Below are 18,130 nucleotides of genomic sequence, written 5' to 3' on the forward strand. Positions count from 1 at the left end.
GTCATGTCAAACTAACTTAATAAGCTTCTACGAGAAAGTGAGCAATAATATTGATCAGGGTATAGCAGTGAATGTGGTCTTTTTGGACTCAGTGCCTTCTGACCGCTGGTCACATAACTACATCCCAATAAAACTAGTGCTTCCCGTGGAGCATCCACCACTCAACTTACAGGACTTAAAGGATCTGATGCTAAGGTTTTGGTTCCAGAAACCCCTGCATACCTACAGAGATCTTGTGGATTTCATGCCTTGATAGGTCAGAGAAGATTTGGTGGCACAGGGGGATCTGCACTTTATTAGGCAGCTGGTTTTAATGTTATGGCTGATGGGTGTATGAAATAACATTCAACATATTCTGAAAATTGTGGGATAATTAGCTCGGTAGAGTGGTGCAGTGTCTAGATGCTTAATTAGGGCCCACACACAGACTTTCAAGAAAACAAATAAAAATATTTACTGGCTGCATAATTGAAACATACACAACAAACAGCCTAGCCCCTGTGCAGGGAACTAACTCTATTCTTCACCCCTCTCTATACTTGCTAGACTGCAAATAAAGTCTCTCACAAAAAGACTCTGTACTGTCTCTTGTAGGGTACTTCCATAAGATCTGGTCTGACTTAGCTTGGATGTCACAACAACTGACATACAGTCTCACTTATTGTGATATCCTGGTGTCCTGCATGTAAGAGCACTGGCCCCCTAGCCTTCTCACACTGAAGGCCCAGTGGTGCTGAGAGGGTGGGAGAGGGTATAATTTACCCAGGCCCGGCTGCTGAAGGGCCCCAGTATACCTCTGCTGTGGCTGGCAGTGGGACCATTCTCCTGGTGATCCCTTCAGAAAGATGGCAAAGCACAGAGATGCAAAGTCTTCATTCTCTAGTGACCAGCGTCTTCTTCCCAAATATCACTGGGAAGATGGCATTGGCTAGGGAGGAGGGACCTGCTTCCTGTTCAAGCAAGGTAGGAAGCGCAAGCCCTTTCCCGCACCCCACCCCAATCCCCTCTGTGTCACAACTGTGACACCATCCCCCACCTCACCGGGGAAAGCACACAGCTAATGAGATAGTGTTAAAGCTAATGAGATAGCATGACAGCTATGGAGATAGAGTTTTCATTTCAATTGTAGGATCCTCATAAGTTCAGGGAGCTGAATCCATGAAGCAGTCCTTACTGGTGAACCCCATTAATGCACAACCAATATAAACGGAATTCTAACTCAAAATGTTGCAACGGAGACAACTTAAAACTCTTCTTGTGTGATGAGGTAAGGGACATTGCTATAACATTCACCTGATCAAGGATGGATGGAACTTAGACTTTCATAATATTTTCTAATGGTTCAGAGGTTTGTTAGGCCTATGTGATGCTTTCCAAAACATTTCAGCTGTTAGCGCACATTTTAGGCGGTTGTTTGCTTCATTTATTAATTGTCACTTCAAAATTTAAAAATGCATAAGTGAAATTACAATGCAACCTCGCAGATCCAGTATAAATAATTACAGAACCTTGAGGGGAACCATAAGAACAGCATCCACAGTGGACCTATTTGAAAGAACCCAACAAATTGTTGTGCCCTTGTTTCAGGAGATGTAATCACATTTATTTATATATTTCAGTGATGGAGCGCAGGAGATAGAGACACAGCTGAGATCAGCAATCAAACAACTCCTACCATGTGACTTTACCAAAGAAAACATCACCGACCCGGTGGTCCTGGAGAAAGCAGATTGTGTTGTCTCTCTTGGGATGCTTGGTACAGTTAGTACAGACCAAACTTCATACATGAATAACATGAGGAAACTCGCCGCAATGCTGAAACCAGGAGGGAGACTGGTTGTGTTTGGAGGAATCAATTATGGTCTGGATAACAATTTCATGTGTGTTGGTGACATCAAGTATCACCATTTAAAATATGATGAAAACACAGTCAGGAAAGTTCTTACAGATGCCGGGTGCCGTGTTCAAAGTATTGATATAAATGAGTGTCAAATTCCTGATCATATGCTCCGCATTTCACACACATTTTGTGCACTGGCTGTTAGAGAGGATGATTACCACATTAATTAATTAACATTAATTAACATGATTGATGAACATCCACAAACAAGCTGACTTTGCTTTATGCTTGAGAAATGCCCAAATAAATGTATAATCATACTTGCCTACTGTCTCGCACTGTCTGGGGAATAGTCTATAGTAAATAGAACACCTGGGATCGGCCTATTCACAACATATTCTTAAAAAGTAAAGTCAAGAGAGAGAGTTGCAAATGCGTATTATCACACAATGAGTGATTATCAGCACACTGCCAATGTATACACAACCATACGCAAAATAGTGCGCACAAGCCACTTTTAATTTGCGTGATCGTACATACAGATGGGTCCATGTTTATCTTGACCTTTAATAGGATTAACTAAAACTGGGCAGTTGGACTTAATCCCCTACTGTAATGACTTAATCCCCTGCTATATTGTTCTCTGTATTGTATTGCAGCTGAGAACAACAGATGAAGGGTTTATGTTAATAAACTATGGTGTACCTAGGCGCAGCAAGCAACTCAAGATAACCGTGGACCCATCTGTAGGTATCTGCGAATACAGTGGTGATAGCGTTTAGCAATGAAATAAAAGGAGTGATGGAGGAGTGTCAGCGTGTCAATATATGTGATGCGTAGTGTGTAGTGGGTGTGTCATGGGTGTTACAGTCGTAATATATGCAAAACATATTGCACGAATAGCAAATGCATCAGCAGCACAGGCTGAGTCGCTAGAGAGCTGCGCAAACCATGGAAGTACTAATTACAGCAGCAGCACGAGTTCCGATGCACCAGCAAATAACTGCACAACACTGTGCATAACTTGTCGGTATTGTTACTTAGAGGGTATTCAATTATCCGCTATAGTGAGGCTTTTTTCACCCCTATCCAATTACATCTTGCAATAAACATCCGCTTTTCGTGTGAAAATATATAGGTCCCGCGCAAAGCCGCAGAACTATGTATGTTCGCTGCACTTATCGCTGATAAAAAAGGACACTTATTTAGGGTTATGCGCATAGTCCCCGATAAATGCCGGCATCAGGGGATAAACGCCGACTTATCAGGTCCAATTGGATAGCCTCCAGTGATACAATTGCATGCAGTGTAATTGGATAACACCCTTAAACATGTTACATGTACAGATGGAGCTGCACTCATATCGGCGGCTCCATCGCAGACATGAACTCCCGGTGTGACTAGGCGATCCGACCACCTAGTCATGCCGGGAGTGCACAGAGACGCTCACATTCTGAGGGTATCTGCCAGGGCGCATGCGTCCACCCAGACAGAGACGCTCTCCATTCAAGTGAATGCGGCATGTCTCCTTCGCAGGCGAGCGCGCCCGGCATGACGGAGATGCTCTCGGCCTAGTCACAGATGGAGCTACAAATAGCACGGCTCTCTCTGTATGCAGAGGTGGATTTAGGCCTCATGGTGTCTAAATCTCCCCACCCCACTTCCCGATCAGTGTATGCCGTCGTGGCCATACAGCCGCCACTCACCCAGGTCACTCACCATCTTTGAGAGCATCTGTGGCATCTGTGTCTTCCAGTCAGTGTGTCTGATGTGAAAATGCCCACCATGGACGTCATCACAAACAATCCCCCCACCTGAGATGGGCTATTCAAAAAGACATAGGGCCTAGTTGGTCATTCCGAGTTGATCGCTAGCTGTTTTCGTTCGCAGCGCAGCGATTAGGTAAAAAAGCGGCACTTCTGTGCATGCGTATGCGGCGCAATGCGCACGCGCGACATACTTTCACAACAGCCGATGCAGTTTCACACAAGGCCTAGCGACGCTTTTCAGTCGCACTGCTGGCCGCAGAGTGATTGACAGGAAGTGGGTGTTTCTGGGAGGTAACTGACCGTTTTCGGGGAGTGTGTGTAAAAACGCAGGCGTGTCAGATACATACGCAGGCGTGCCTGGGGAAACGCAGGCGTTGCTGGCCGAACGCAGGGCGTGTTCGTGACGTCAAAACAGGAACTAAATAGTCTGAAGTGATCGCAAGCTAGGAGTAGGTCTGGAGCTGCTCAGAAACTGCACAATCTTTTTTTGTAGCCGCTCTGCGATCCTTTCGTTCGCACTTCTGCTAAGCTAAGATACACTCCCAGAGGGCGGCGGCTTAGCGTTTGCACGGCTGCTAAAAGCAGCTAGCGAGTGAACAACTCGGAATGCAGGCCCTAATTCAGACATGGGGGTAAATTTACTAAGATGGGAGTTCTATTTAAGATGGGATGTTGCCCACAGCAACCAATCATATTCCAGGTATTATATTCTAGAAGGTGTTAGATAAATGAGAAGTAGAATCTGATTGGTTGCTATGGGCAACATCCCATCTTAAATAGAACTCCCATCTTAGTAAATTTACCCCATGATCGCTATTGCAAATTTGTTAGCAGTTGGGCAAAACCATGGGACTCATTCCGACCTGTTCGCACGCTAGGATTTTTCACTGCACTGTGATCAGGTCAGAACTGCGCAGGCATATGCACCGCAATGCGCAGACGTGTCGCAGGAGTACAAAGCGAATCATTGCTGTGCGATGGATTTAACAAAGAATCCATTGGCAAAGCCGATCGCAAGGAGACTGACAGGTAGAAGGCATTTGTGGGTGGCAACTGACCGTTTTCTGGGAGTGTTTGGAGAAACGCAAGCGTGTCCAAGCGTTTGCAGGGCAGGTGTCTGACGTCAACTCCGGGACCGGACAGTCTGAAGTGATCGCAGCGGCTGAGGAAGTTCTGAGCTACTCAGTAACTGCACAAACTGTTTTTGCACAGCTTGGCTGCACATGTGATCGCACACTTGCAAGGCTAAAATACACTCCCCTGTGGGCAGCGACTATGTGTTCACACGGCTGCGAAAAAAAGAGCTAGCAAGCTATCAACTCGGAAATGACCCCCCCTATGTGCACTGCAGGTGTGGCAGATATAACATTTGCAGAGAGAGTTAGATTTGGGTGGGTTATTTTGTTTCTGTGCAGTGTAAATACTGGATGCTTTATTTTTAAACTGCAATTGCAGATTGAACACACCAAATCTAACTCTCTGCACGTTATATCTGCCCATCCTGCAGTGCACATGGGGCCTAATTCAGATCTGAACCCTCGCTAGGCTTTTTTTGCAGTCCTGCGTTCGCACAGTCTCCGCCCATAGGGGAGTGTCTTTTACCTTTGCAATTGTGCGATCGCATGTGTAGGAGAGCTGTACAAACAGATTTTGTGCAGTGTCTGAGTAGCACAGGACTTACTCAGCCCCTGAGAACACTTCAGCCTGTTCGGGACCGGAATTGATGTCAGGAACCCGCCCTGCAAACGCTTGGACACACCTGTGTTTCTCCAACCACTCCCTGAAAATGGTCAGTTGCTACCCACAAATGCCCTCTTCCTGTCAATCTCCTTGCAATCACCCGTGCAAATGGATTCTTCGCACACACCCATCGCAGAGCAAAGATGTGACACGCTTGCGCTATGTGGTGCATATGCATGCGCAGTTATGACCAGATTGCAGCGCTGCAAAAAACGCTGGCAAGCGATCAGGTCTAAATTAGGCCCATAATCTAGACAAAGTACAAATAAAAAGCAGCATAATACATTTTGTAACAACTAAGTAAATATTCTGCAACAATTGAATAAATGTTACAGCATTAGACACATTAGGGGTCATTCCGAGTTGATCGTAGCTGTGCTAAATTTAGCACAGCTATGATCATCTTCCCAGACATGCGGTGGGACGCACAGCACAGGGCTAGTCCACCCCCCCCCTCCCGCACAAGTACAAAAGCATCACACAGTGGCCATGCTTTTGTACTTGGAGTAACTCCCCACCTGCGCAGCTCCTGGTGCTGGCCAGGAGTTACTCGTCACTGCCCCGGGTGGCAGCAGCTGTGTGTGACTTCACGCAGCTGCTCTGGCCCGCCCCCCGCACGGTCTGGCCACGCCTACATTGGCTGGACTGCACCCCAGAAACAGCAGCAAAATGCCGCCGTGCCACCCCTGCCCGCCCAGCGACCGCCTCTGCCTGTCATTCAGTTCCAACCTGATCACTGCGCTGCGAACAACTGCAGCATGCGATCGGGTCAGAATGACCCCCATTGTACAGGAGATACGTAAACAGTTGTTATAATGCTACGTTACTCCTCCATTTGCAGTATCAGCTCATTATTCCTAATAAGCCTATTAAGAGTTTACAATTTAAGCAATCAAAACTGCATAAACAGCTAGCGTTCCTTTAAACTTTCTATCGGCCGATGTCGGACCGCATGACATCATTACACAATGGCCCTCATTCCGAGTTGTTCGCTCGTTAGCTGCTTTTAGCAGCATTGCACATGCTAAGCCGCCGCCTACTGGGAGTGTATCTTAGCATAGCAGAATTGCGAACGAAAGATTAGCAGAATTGCGAATAGAAAATTCTTAGCAGTTTCTGAGTAGCTCGAGACTTACTCTGCCAGTGCGATCAGTTCAGTCAGTTTCGATCCTGGTTTGACGTTACAAACACACCCAGCGTTCGCCCAGACACTCCCCCGTTTCTCCAGCCACTCCCGCATTTTTCCCAGAAACGGCAGCGTTTTTTCACACTCCCATAAAACGGCCAGTTTCTGCCCAGAAACACCCACTTCCTGTCAATCACATTACGATCAACAGAACGAAGAAAAAACCTTGTAATGCCGTGAGTAAAATACCAAACTTCTTAGCAAATTTACTTGGCGCAGTCGCAGTGCGAACATTGCGCATGCGCAAATAGCGGAAAATCGTTGCGATGCGAAGAAAATTACAGAGCGAACAACTTGGAATGAGGGCCAATAACCTTACAAATAAAATGAACTAACTTAACTTATCTATAAATAATGACACAGAGAAATAACGACACAGAGAAATAACGACACGGACCATTGAAATGCCATTAAAATCGGTCAACCGTTATTTATTATGATATATTTAAACTAAGTATGGTGGCAATGAGAAAGAACGGCCAGATCAACAGTGACATTACGACTTATTGCCGCTACGCATGTCCACGACATGACTTTATTTATCTCATTGGCTACGCCAATAAGCGCTGAGTTTCCAACTCTCTCCCCAATACACCATAATAGAGCCGGCCAGACAGCCAAGCCCCAATGACCCCGGGTAAGGAGGGCCAGAGTATACAATGTATTGGGCAAAGAGCGCACCTCCAAACAGCGGCGCAATAGCCACTGTAACTGCCATTCTTTCCCGCCACACACTGGCCCGGAAGGAGCCGGAGCCGCCACCATACTCAAACTCACCACTACAACACAATGGACTAAGCGCTAACTAAACTCAAACTAAGCTATCAAGAACCCGGAAAATACTTTCCAAAAATAAACAAATACCCTCATCAGTCAAATGGACGCCATCAGGTCTATATAAGTGGGCGTCCTTAAAACGAATAAGTGGGTGGGAGACTACTGCGCCACCAAGCTCCAAAACTCTCCTACCAACCAAAGCATTGACCTTGGGGCGGGACTTGTCCATGACAACGCCAGGCCGAGGACTAGCCAAACCTGCCGCGGAATGATTGCAGACCAAACAATCCGACACCAAGGCCACCATGTCATGACCTGCTCCAAATTATGATGAAACACAAGAGAAGGCAGAGACCCTATGTCGTTACCCCCTAGGTGAATTACCAGCACTCCCGGGGGGCCATGGGATTTAGCGTGCCAGGTCAAGGTAGGCAAGAGGTCCTCCCATCTCATCCCCCTACGGCCTAACCATCGAACCCATTGTAAAATGTGAGCATCAGCTGAGTCCCTGGACAGAGGCGACCGAGCCACCCAATATACAAATGAGTGGCCCAAGATCCATATAGGGCGCATGTCGAGTGATATTCCTGAAAACAAACAAACAGGTTAAAGAGGTAACTCAGCGTGACCTGAACTAACTGGCAACGAACGGCAAGGGTGGGCCAGGGGCGGGGAGGGGAATGGCCTGTCCCGAAGTGAAAACCAGCAAAACCTGCCACAGAGGGCGCGAGCCAATTGTATCCTCCGGGTTCTCAGGAGAAAAGCAGGGCAAAATCCAACGGGACCCTCACCGTTCAAACGGTGACGAGTGGCCAAAAAAGGCTACAGGTTGAGTCCAGTAGAGGAGAGACGAAAAGACGGGGAAACAAGTCAGAGCTGAGGCACTCCCGACACCCCAACACCGACCTGCCGGCCCGCCATCCCGTCGCCCCCGAGTGAACTGAAAAGAAACCAAAAGCAGAACAAGAAAAAATTGAGCCAAACCAGAAAAAGGCCGGCCAGAAACTGTAAAAATTTGATTACCTGACATAGCGTTTGTAGGCAGATGATTTCCATCAACCAAGCGATTTAATCTCGGTCTCAGAAAAACCCAGTGAAGTGGCTGTTGTCGCGGCACCAATACGAAAGGAATGTGTGCCATACAGTGATGGCGACAATCCCAACGCAAGGATGCAGTGCTTAAATACCCACCGGAATTGGTACACCGTCAAAGGAGAACCATCGAGGTGGACAAGCCACGCTCTGCAACCACGTGGCCATGAGTCACCATACACGTGTGCTAATTTTACGGGACAGACGCTAGTGTAAGGGCAGGCAGGCAAGGTAACCCAATGGCCATGCCCTAACTGATCCGTCTTAGAACGGCTCAATTTGCACAGTAACGCATCCATCAGAAAAACCTGGGAATTAAGCAAAGGGGGGGCCGCGGACCTGGAGGGGGCCACCAACTCGCCGATCCGAAAGGCTCCGTGAAAAGCCATCGCAAAGGTGAGCCAAAAAAGCAACACCTCATACTGAGAATCGCAAACGGACGGTAAGACATCCATCAAGCTACCCAGCATCGCAACCGATATAGGACGCCTGTTGTCCACAGACACAGGAGTGCCACGAGCCCAGCCCTGCAAACAGCATCTCACCAAAAAGCTTTTAGTGAAATCATGTCTACCCTGTAAGCGCAGAAAAAAGGAGATTCCTGCCAGCATTTGGCTGACAACTGCGTGTGACCTCCCAGCTACGTACATACGCCAGACAAAATCTAACAGTAGTCGAAAAGAAGGCTTACCTTCGTTCTGCCTGTGCGCAATAAATGCTTCTCACCGATCGAGCGCTGCCCGATATTTCACCAGCGTGGCTGGAGCCACCGACTGGCTAGCCAAAGCAGTTATCCCTGCCATATAACCTGCCAGCAATGAGAAGGGCAAACGTCACCTGTAAGCGCTGCCGCAGGAGCCAATGCGTGAAACCGATCCCACTGTTGCCTAGAAAGAGCGTCGGCAATCCTGTTGTCAACCCCTAGGATGTGCCGCGCGACGAAGTGTACATTAAGACACAAATAGCGCAAGACCAGACGGGCCAACAAGCGAAGAACAGGAAGCGAGGAAGATCGCTGCCCATTGATCGCCTGAACCACGCCCAGATTGTCACACCAGAAGACCACAGACCGGTCTCTGATCCGCTCCCCCCACAACTCCAACGCAACGACAATGGGAAACAGTTCCAGCAACAAAAGGTTGCGGGTCAAGCCCTGCTGGAACCAGGAATCCGGCCAAGGGGCAGCGGACCATGCACCATCGAGATACGCACCATATCCCCAGGAACCCGACACATCGGTGAACAACTGGATACCTGGGCTGTGGACCGCATCAGACAGCCAAATGGATACACCATTGAACTCATGCAGAAAGGCATCCCAAACTCGCAGATCCCTGCACATTTCGGATGACAATCTAATGAAGGGATGCGGCCTACGAGCGCCAGCCGTCTCCCGCTCCAATTTGTGACAAAAGATCCTACCCATAGGAATGACCCTGCATGCAAAATTGAAAAGCCGAGAAGGTATTGGCACTGACGCAAAGGTAACCCTGCCACCTACCAATGCCCTCTCAATACTCCCACGCAATTTGGCAACTTTATCTAAAGGCAAACGGCAGCAGCCCGCCTCAGTATCCATTTCTATTAGTGATGTGTAACGGACATTTTTCGGGTTTTGTGTTTTGGTTTTGGATTCGGTTCCACGGCCGTGTTTTGGATTCGGACGCATTTTGGCAAAACCTCCCTGAAAATTTTTTGTCGGATTCGGGTGTGTTTTGGATTCGGGTGTTTTTTTTACAAAAACCCCTCAAAAACATCTTAAATCATAGAATTTGGGGGTCATTTTGATCCCATAGTATTATTAACCTCAATAACCATAATTTCCACTCATTTTCAGTCTATTCTGAACACCTCACACCTCACAATATTATTTTTTGGCCTAAAATTTGCACCGAGGTCGCTGGATGACTAAGCTAAGCGACCCAAGTGGCCGACACAAACACCTGGCCCATCTAGGAGTGGCACTGCAGTGTCAGACAGGATGGCACTTCAAAAAAATAGTCCCCAAACAGCACATGATGCAATGAAAAAAAGAGACGCAATGAGGTAGCTGTGTGACTAAGCTAAGCGACCCAAGTGGCCGACACAAACACCTGGCCCATCTAGGAGTGGCACTGCAGTGTCAGACAGGATGGCACATCAAAAAAATAGTCCCCAAACAGCACATAATACAAAGAAAAAAAAGATGTGCACCAAGGTCGCTGTATGGCTAAGCTAAGCGACTCAAGTGGCCGACACAAACACCTGGCCCATCTAGGAGTGGCACTGCAGTGTCAGGCAGGATGGCACTTCAAAAAAATAGTCCACAAACAGCACATGATGCAAAGAAAAATGAAAGAAAAAAGAGGTGCAAGATGGAATTGTCCTTGGGCCCTCCCACCCACCCTTATGTTGTATAAACAGGACATGCACACTTTAGCAAACCCATCATTTCAGCGACAGGGTCTGCCACACAACTGTGACAGAAATGACTGGTTGGTTTGGGCCCCCACCAAAAAAGAAGCAATCAATCTCTCCTTGCACAAACTGGCTCTACAGAGGCAAGATGTCAACCTCCTCCTCATCGTCCGATTCCTCACCCCTTTCACTGTGTACATCCCCCTCCTCACAGATTATTAATTCGTCCCCCACTGCAATCCACCATCTCAGGTCCCTGTGTACTTTCTGGAGGCAATTGCTGGTGAATGTCTCCACGGAGGAATTGATTATAATTCATTTTGATGAACATCATCTTCTCCACATTTTCTGGAAGTAACCTCGTACGCCGATTGCTGACAAGGTGAGCGGCTGCACTAAACACTCTTTCGGAGTACACACAGGAGGGTGGGCAACTTAGGTAAAATAAAGCCAGTTTCTGCTAGGGCCTCCAAATTGCCTCTTTTTCCTGCCAGTATACGTACGGACTGTCTGACGTGCCTACTTGGATGCGGTCACTCATATAATCCTCCACCATTCTTTCAATGTTGAGAGAATCATATGCAGTGACAGTAGACGACATGTCAGTAATCGTTGGCAGGTCCTTCAGTCCGGACCAGATGTCAGCACTCGCTCCAGACTGCCCTGCATCACCGCCAGCGGGTGGGCTCGGAATTATTAGCCTTTTCCTCGCACCCCCAGTTGCGGGAGAATGTGAAGGAGGAGCTGTTGACGGGTCACGTTCCGCTTGACTTGACAATTTTCTCACCAGCAGGTCTTTAAACCTCTGCAGACTTGTGGCTGCCGGAAAGAGAGATACAACGTAGGTTTTAAATCTAGGATCGAGCACGGTGGCAAAAATGTAGTGCTCTGATTTCAACAGATTGACCACCCGTGAATCCTGGTTAAGCGAATTAAGGGCTCCATCCACAAGTCCCACATGCCTAGCGGAATCGCTCTGTGTTAGCTCCTCCTTCAATGTCTCCAGCTTCTTCTGCAAAAGCCTGATGAGGGGAATGACCTGACTCAGGCTGGCAGTGTCTGAACTGACTTCACGTGTGGCAAGTTCAAAGGGTTGCAGAACCTTGCACAATGTTGAAATCATTCTCCACTGCGCTTGAGTCAGGTGCATTCCCCCTCCTTTGCCTATATCGTAGGCAGATGTATAGGCTTGAATGGCCTTTTGCTGCTCCTCCATCCTCTGAAGCATATAGAGGGCTGAATTCCACCTCGTTACCACCTCTTGCTTCAGATGATGGCAGGGCAGGTTCAGGAGTGTTTGCTGGTGCTCCAGTCCTCGGCACGTGGTGGCTGAATGCCGAAAGTGGCCCGCAATTCTTTGGGCCACCGACAGCAACTCATGCACGCCCCTGTCGTTTTTTAAATAATTCTGCACCACCAAATTCAATGTATGTGCAAAACATGGGACGTGCTGGAATTTGCCCAGATGTAATGCACGCACAATATTGCTGGCGTTGTCCGATGTCACAAATCCCCAGGAAAGTCCATTTGGGGTAAGCCATTCTGCGATGATGTTCCTCAGTTTCCGTAAGAGGTTGTCAGCTGTGTGCGTCTTCTGGAAAGCGGTGATACAAAGCGTAGCCTGCCTAGGAACGAGTTGGCGTTTGCGAGATGCTGCTACTAGTGCCGCCGCTGCTGTTCTTGCTGCGGGAGGCAATACATCTACCCAGTGGGCTGTCACAGTCATATAGTCCTGAGTCTTCCCTGCTCCACTTGTCCATATGTCCGTGGTTAAGTGGACATTGGGTACAACTGCATTTTTTAGGACACTGGTGACTCTTTTTCTGAGGTCTGTGTACATTTTCGGTATCGCCTGCCTAGAGAAATGGAACCTAGATGGTATTTGGTACCGGGGACACAGTACCTCAATCAAGTCTGTAGTTGCCTCTGAATTAACGGTGGATAACGGAAACACGTTTCTCACCGCCCGGGCTGCCAAGGCCTGAGTTATCCGCTTTGCAGCAGGATGACTGCTGTGATATTTCATTTTCCTCGCAAAGGACTGTTGGACAGTCAATTGCTTACTGGAAGTAGTACAAGTGGTCTTCCGACTTCCCCTCTGGGATGACGATCGACTCCCAGCAGCAACAACAGCAGCGCCAGCAGCAGTAGGCGTTACACTCAAGGATGCATCGGAGGAATCCCAGGCAGGAGAGGATTCGTCAGACTTGACAGTGACATGGCCTGCAGGACTTTTGGCTTTCCTGTGTAAGGAGGAAATTGACACTGAGGGAGTTGGTGATGTGGTTTGCAGGAGCTTGGTTACAAGAGGAAGGGATTTAGTGGTCAGTGGATTGCTTCCGCTGTCATCCAAAGTTTTTGAACTTGTCACTGACTTATGATGAATGCGCTGCAGGTGACGTATAAGGGAGGATGTTCCGAGGTGGTTAACGTCCCTACCCCTACTTATTACAGCTTGACAAAGGCAACACACGGCTTGACACCTGTTGTCCGCATTTGTGTTAAAATAATTCCACACCGAAGAGGTGATTTTTTTTGTATTTTGACCAGGCATGTCAATGGCCATATTCATCCCATGGACAACAGGTGTCTCCCCGGGTGCCTGACTTAAACAAACCACCTCACCATCAGAATCCTCCTTGTCAATTTCCTCCTCAGCACCAGCAACACCCATATTCTCATCCTGGTGTACTTCAACAGTGACATCTTCAATTTGACTATCAGGAACTGGACCGCGGGTGCTCCTTCCAGCACTTGCAGGGGGCGTGCAAATGGTGGAAGGCACCACCTCTTCCCGTCCAGTGTTGGGAAGGTCAGGCATCGCAGCCGACACAATTGGACTCTCCTTGGGGATTTGTGATTTAGAAGAACGCACAGTTCTTTGCTGTGCTTTTGCCAGCTTAAGTCTTTTCATTTTTCTAGCGAGAGGATGAGTGCTTCCATCCTCATGTGAAGCTGAACCACTAGCCATGAGCATAGGCCAGGGCCACAGCCGTTCCTTGCCACTCCGTGTCGTAAATGGCATATTGGCAAGTTTACGCTTCTCCTCAGATGCTTTTAATTTTGATTTTTGGGTGATTTTACTGAACTTTTGTGTTTTGGATTTTACATGCTCTCTACTATGACATTGGGCATCGACCTTGGCAGACGATGTTGATGGCATTTCATCGTCTCGGCCATGACTAGTGGCATCAGCTTCAGCACGAGGTGGAAGTGGATCTTGATCTTTCCCTATTTTACCTTCCAATTTTTGTTCTCCATTTTTTAATGTGTGGAATTATATGCCAGTATCAATAGCAATGGCCTACTACTATATGTACTGCGCACAGCTGAAATGCACCACCGGTATGGATGGATAGTATACTTGACGACACAGAGGTAGGTAGAACAGTGGCCTACTGTACCGTACTGCTATATATTATATACTGGTGGTCAGCAAACTGTGCAAAACTGAAATGCACCACAGGTATGGAAGGATAGTATACTTGACGGCACAGAAGTAGGTAGAGCAGTGGCCTACTGTACCGTACTGCTATATATTATATACTGGTGGTCAGCAAACTGTGCAAAACTGAAATGCACCACAGGTATGGATGGATAGTATACTTGACGACACAGAGGTAGGTAGAGTAGTGACCTTCTGTACCGTACTCCTATATATTATATACTGGTGGTCAGCAAAATTATGCACTGTACTCCTACTATATACTACAATGCAGCACAGATATGGAGCGTTTTTCAGGCAGAGATCGTATAATACTGGTGGTCACTGGTCAGCAAAACTCTGCACTGTACTCCTCCTATATAATACTGCTGGTCCCCAGTCCCCACAATAAAGCAGTGTGAGTACAGATATATGCAGCACACTGAGCACAGATATGGAGCGTTTTTCAGGCAGAGAACGTATAATACTGGTGGTCACTGGTCAGCCAAACTCTGCACTGTAGTCCTCCTATATATATAATACTGCTGGTCCCCAGTCCCCACAATAAAGCAGTGTGAGCACAGATATATGCAGCACACTGAGCACAGATATGGAGCGTTTTTCAGGCAGACAACGTATACTGGTGGTCACTGGTCAGCAAAACTCTGCACTGTACTCCTCCTATATAATACTGCTGGTACCCAGTCCCCACAATAAAGCAGTGTGAGCACAGATATATGCAGCACACTGAGCACAGATATGGAGCGTTTTTCAGGCAGACAACGTATACTGGTGGTCACTGGTCAGCAAAACTCTGCACTGTACTCCTCCTATATAATACTGCTGGTCCCCAGTCCCCACAATAAAGAAGTGTGAGCACAGATATATGCAGCACACTGAGCACATATATGGAGCGTTTTTCAGGCAGACAACGTATAATACTGGTGGTCACTGGTCAGCAAAACTCTGCACTGTACTCCTCCTATAATACTGCTGGTCCCCAGAATAAAGATATTTGCACTGCAGCCCCCTGAAACAAAGAGAGATGACGCCAGCCACGTCCTCTCACTTTCATTTCCAATGCACGAGTGAAAAATGGCGGCGACGTGCGGCTCCTTATATAGAATCCGAATCTCGCGAGAATCCGACAGCGGGATGATGACGTTCGGGCGCGCTCGGGTTAACCGAGCAAGGCGGGAGGATCCGAGTTTGCCTCGGACCCGTGTAAAAAGGGTGAAATTCGGGTGGTTCAGATTCCGAGGAACCGAACCCTCTCATCACTAATGTCTATGCCTAGATACGAGAGGCGAGTGCAGGGACCCTCACATTTGTCTGGAGCTATCAGTACCCCGAACTCAGAAAAGAGTGCTTTCAAGGAGAATAGCAGCTGAGCACACCTGTCCGAGTTGGAAGGCACTACGCACAGGAAATCGTCCAGATAGTGGGCGACTCCCGGTTCACCCGTCCCAGCGCAAACGCACCAATGGAGAAATGAACTAAAAGCCTTGAAAAAAGCGCAGGAGACCGAGCAACCCATGGGCAGGCATTTGTCGATGTAAAATCTGTCATCCAGCCTAAAGCCCATGAAACTAAACGAATCAGGGTGCAATGGCAAAAGACGAAGTGCGGACTCCACATCAACATTACCCAATAACGCATGGGGGCCAGCCACTCTGACCAATTTTAAAGCGTCATCAAACGATTGATACCTAACCGAGGACAGCGCCTCGGGGATCGCATCGTTAACCGATGCACCATGCGGGTAAGACAGGTTCTGGATTAGCCTTAATTTGCCAGGAGTTTTCTTAGGGACCACTCCGACTGGGGATAAAACCAAGTTCGGCAAAGGGGGTGCAGCAAAGGGGCCGGCCATGCGCCTCAGCTGCACCTCCGTGGCCACTTTGCCTTTCAGAATGTGGGGAAGTTCTCTGGCCGAGCGCAAGTTCCGAGGAGCTGAGTAAGGGACCTCGCCGCTAATAGGAAGGCAAAATCCCTCAGAAAAACCCTCCAGCAAAAATTGGGCCTGAGGGCGAAGTGGGTACCAAGTAAGCCATTTGCGCATGGCATCCAGACTGACGGGGGAGGGGGCTTTACTTAGCACTATTAACGCCGGAGGATCTGCCACCCGATCCCGCACCGGCAGGCTTGGGACATTCCTTAGCTGGGTGGGACGCTCCGCAGCACAGGCAGCATTGCAGAAAACGACATTTGGACCCGGATCCGCAATTGCCGTTTTTAAAGGCAAAACAACGACCTTTGGACCTTCGTCCCGCAGTAGTCCAAAAGGAACCCCTAGCGTACACACTAACGGGCTTGGCCAGAGAGGATTCCGGAAGCTCAAGGGAGCTCTCAGTAACCTCAAGCCATACCTCAACGTCCTTGACTCCAAAAGCCATGATGTGCAGCTCGTGTTGTTTGCACCTGAACTCCGTGTCGTACCGAAGCCACGCGAGAGGCCTGTTAGAAAGGAATAGACCATGAATCATGTGCAGGTAGCACACAATGGTCATGGCCTCTTCCGGGCACGTCTCCAGGTAACAGGCTGAGAAGGTGTAGAACCCCTTGAGCCAGTTAACATAGGACCTATAGGCGTCCTCACCTATCCCACTCTTTTTATTGGCCGCCACCAAAGCCTTGCGGGTCTTGGACGTTAATGCAAAGACATCAACATAAGATCCACTATTGATCCCGTATCATTGGGCGGAGACCCCGCAAAACTTTGGTGTATGGGCAACGCACAACGTCGCTGGGGCTGCCCTCTTCCGGACTGCTGCTACTGCTCCTGTGCCTATGTCGGCGCGAATGCTTACTGCGCTTGTGGGAACGCCTGTGCCTCAGGCGTTTACCCATGGCAAGCTCCGCCTGGCCTTTGCCACTAGCAGCCCGGCCACGGCACCCTGCTGACTTAACGCGCCATTACCATCAGTCTCACCGGATGAGGAGCCCTGGGAGTCCCGTCTCGTGTCAGCCGATGCGGAAGACTGGTCGCTGTCGTCGGAATCACTCTACGCCATGTCCACCGGATCTGCAACAGGAGAGGAAACAGAAGGTACCAGCGAAGAGCCCGGCAATTGGTTAAATGCAGGCGCCTGCGCACCGGACCCATTGGAAACAAGTGGTTGCTGTCCTGCAGCAGAACCGGGAGCAGCGCATAACGACGTCAGCTGAGCGACAAGTGGGGTCAGCGCAGACCGCAAGTTACCGAACTGGCCCAATGATCCTCTTCCAGACACCCGCACCGTCAACAGGGGAGTCAAAATCCCTACCACAGAGACCAGCAGTGCAGAAACAGCCGCCGTGTCCCCGTCCGCAGGTGCAATAGGGAGAACGACGCTGCTCGCTGAAGGTGCACAGCTGGCCAAAGGCTCTGCACGACCAGCTGGATGTGCAGGCCCTGTAGCTGCTCGCCTCGTCCTATGCCCAGTGCCCGCCAGACGCAGGCTAACATCTGCTAGGGGGGTTCACGACCTGATGGGGGATACCTAAGTCAGGGTGACCCAGAGTGGGAGCCGATACCCGAGCACCCGCAGCAGGAGACAGAGCTGCGCCATACACTGGGGTAACCCCCCAGACTGGGCACAGCAGCAGTACACCTCCTGGCACGCCTTGCCCGAGCCCGGGGACCACGTGACGAGATGGGCGCACATGCCGCAACCCCCGCATGTGCCGCGCGACTCTTTGAGGACCCCTCAGCAGACATGGCCCGAGCATTACTGGGGGGACCGAGCCCCTGGAGGCTGGCATATTATGCCCTCCAGGAAACAGGCCCTGCCTCCCCCCTGCAGCTCGCGCATGTGTGGCATCATGTGTGCCCCTACCCCTGGAGGCTGATGCAACAGCACCTCCATGGTTAATGACCACCTGTGCCCCCCCACGTGCTCCCGCCGCCGGCCCGGCCCATGCAC

At 49.2% G+C, this 18,130-nt stretch overlaps 1 protein-coding gene across 1 annotated transcript in view; it reads left to right on the top strand.

Annotated features, from left to right (window-relative positions):
• Window positions 1–2,136, top strand: part of LOC134965683 (nicotinamide N-methyltransferase-like) — a 204,989-nt gene extending 202,853 nt beyond the window's left edge. Inside the window, exon 5 of the mRNA XM_063942003.1 lies at window positions 1,620–2,136. Coding sequence (XP_063798073.1) covers window positions 1,620–2,070 — 451 coding nt within the window. The 3' untranslated portion in view covers window positions 2,071–2,136. The remainder of the gene's footprint in view (window positions 1–1,619) is intronic.
• Window positions 2,137–18,130: the final 15,994 nt, after the last annotated feature.

Source organism: Pseudophryne corroboree, chromosome 10, assembly GCF_028390025.1.
Source record: "Pseudophryne corroboree isolate aPseCor3 chromosome 10, aPseCor3.hap2, whole genome shotgun sequence".
NCBI lineage: Eukaryota > Metazoa > Chordata > Amphibia > Anura > Myobatrachidae > Pseudophryne > Pseudophryne corroboree.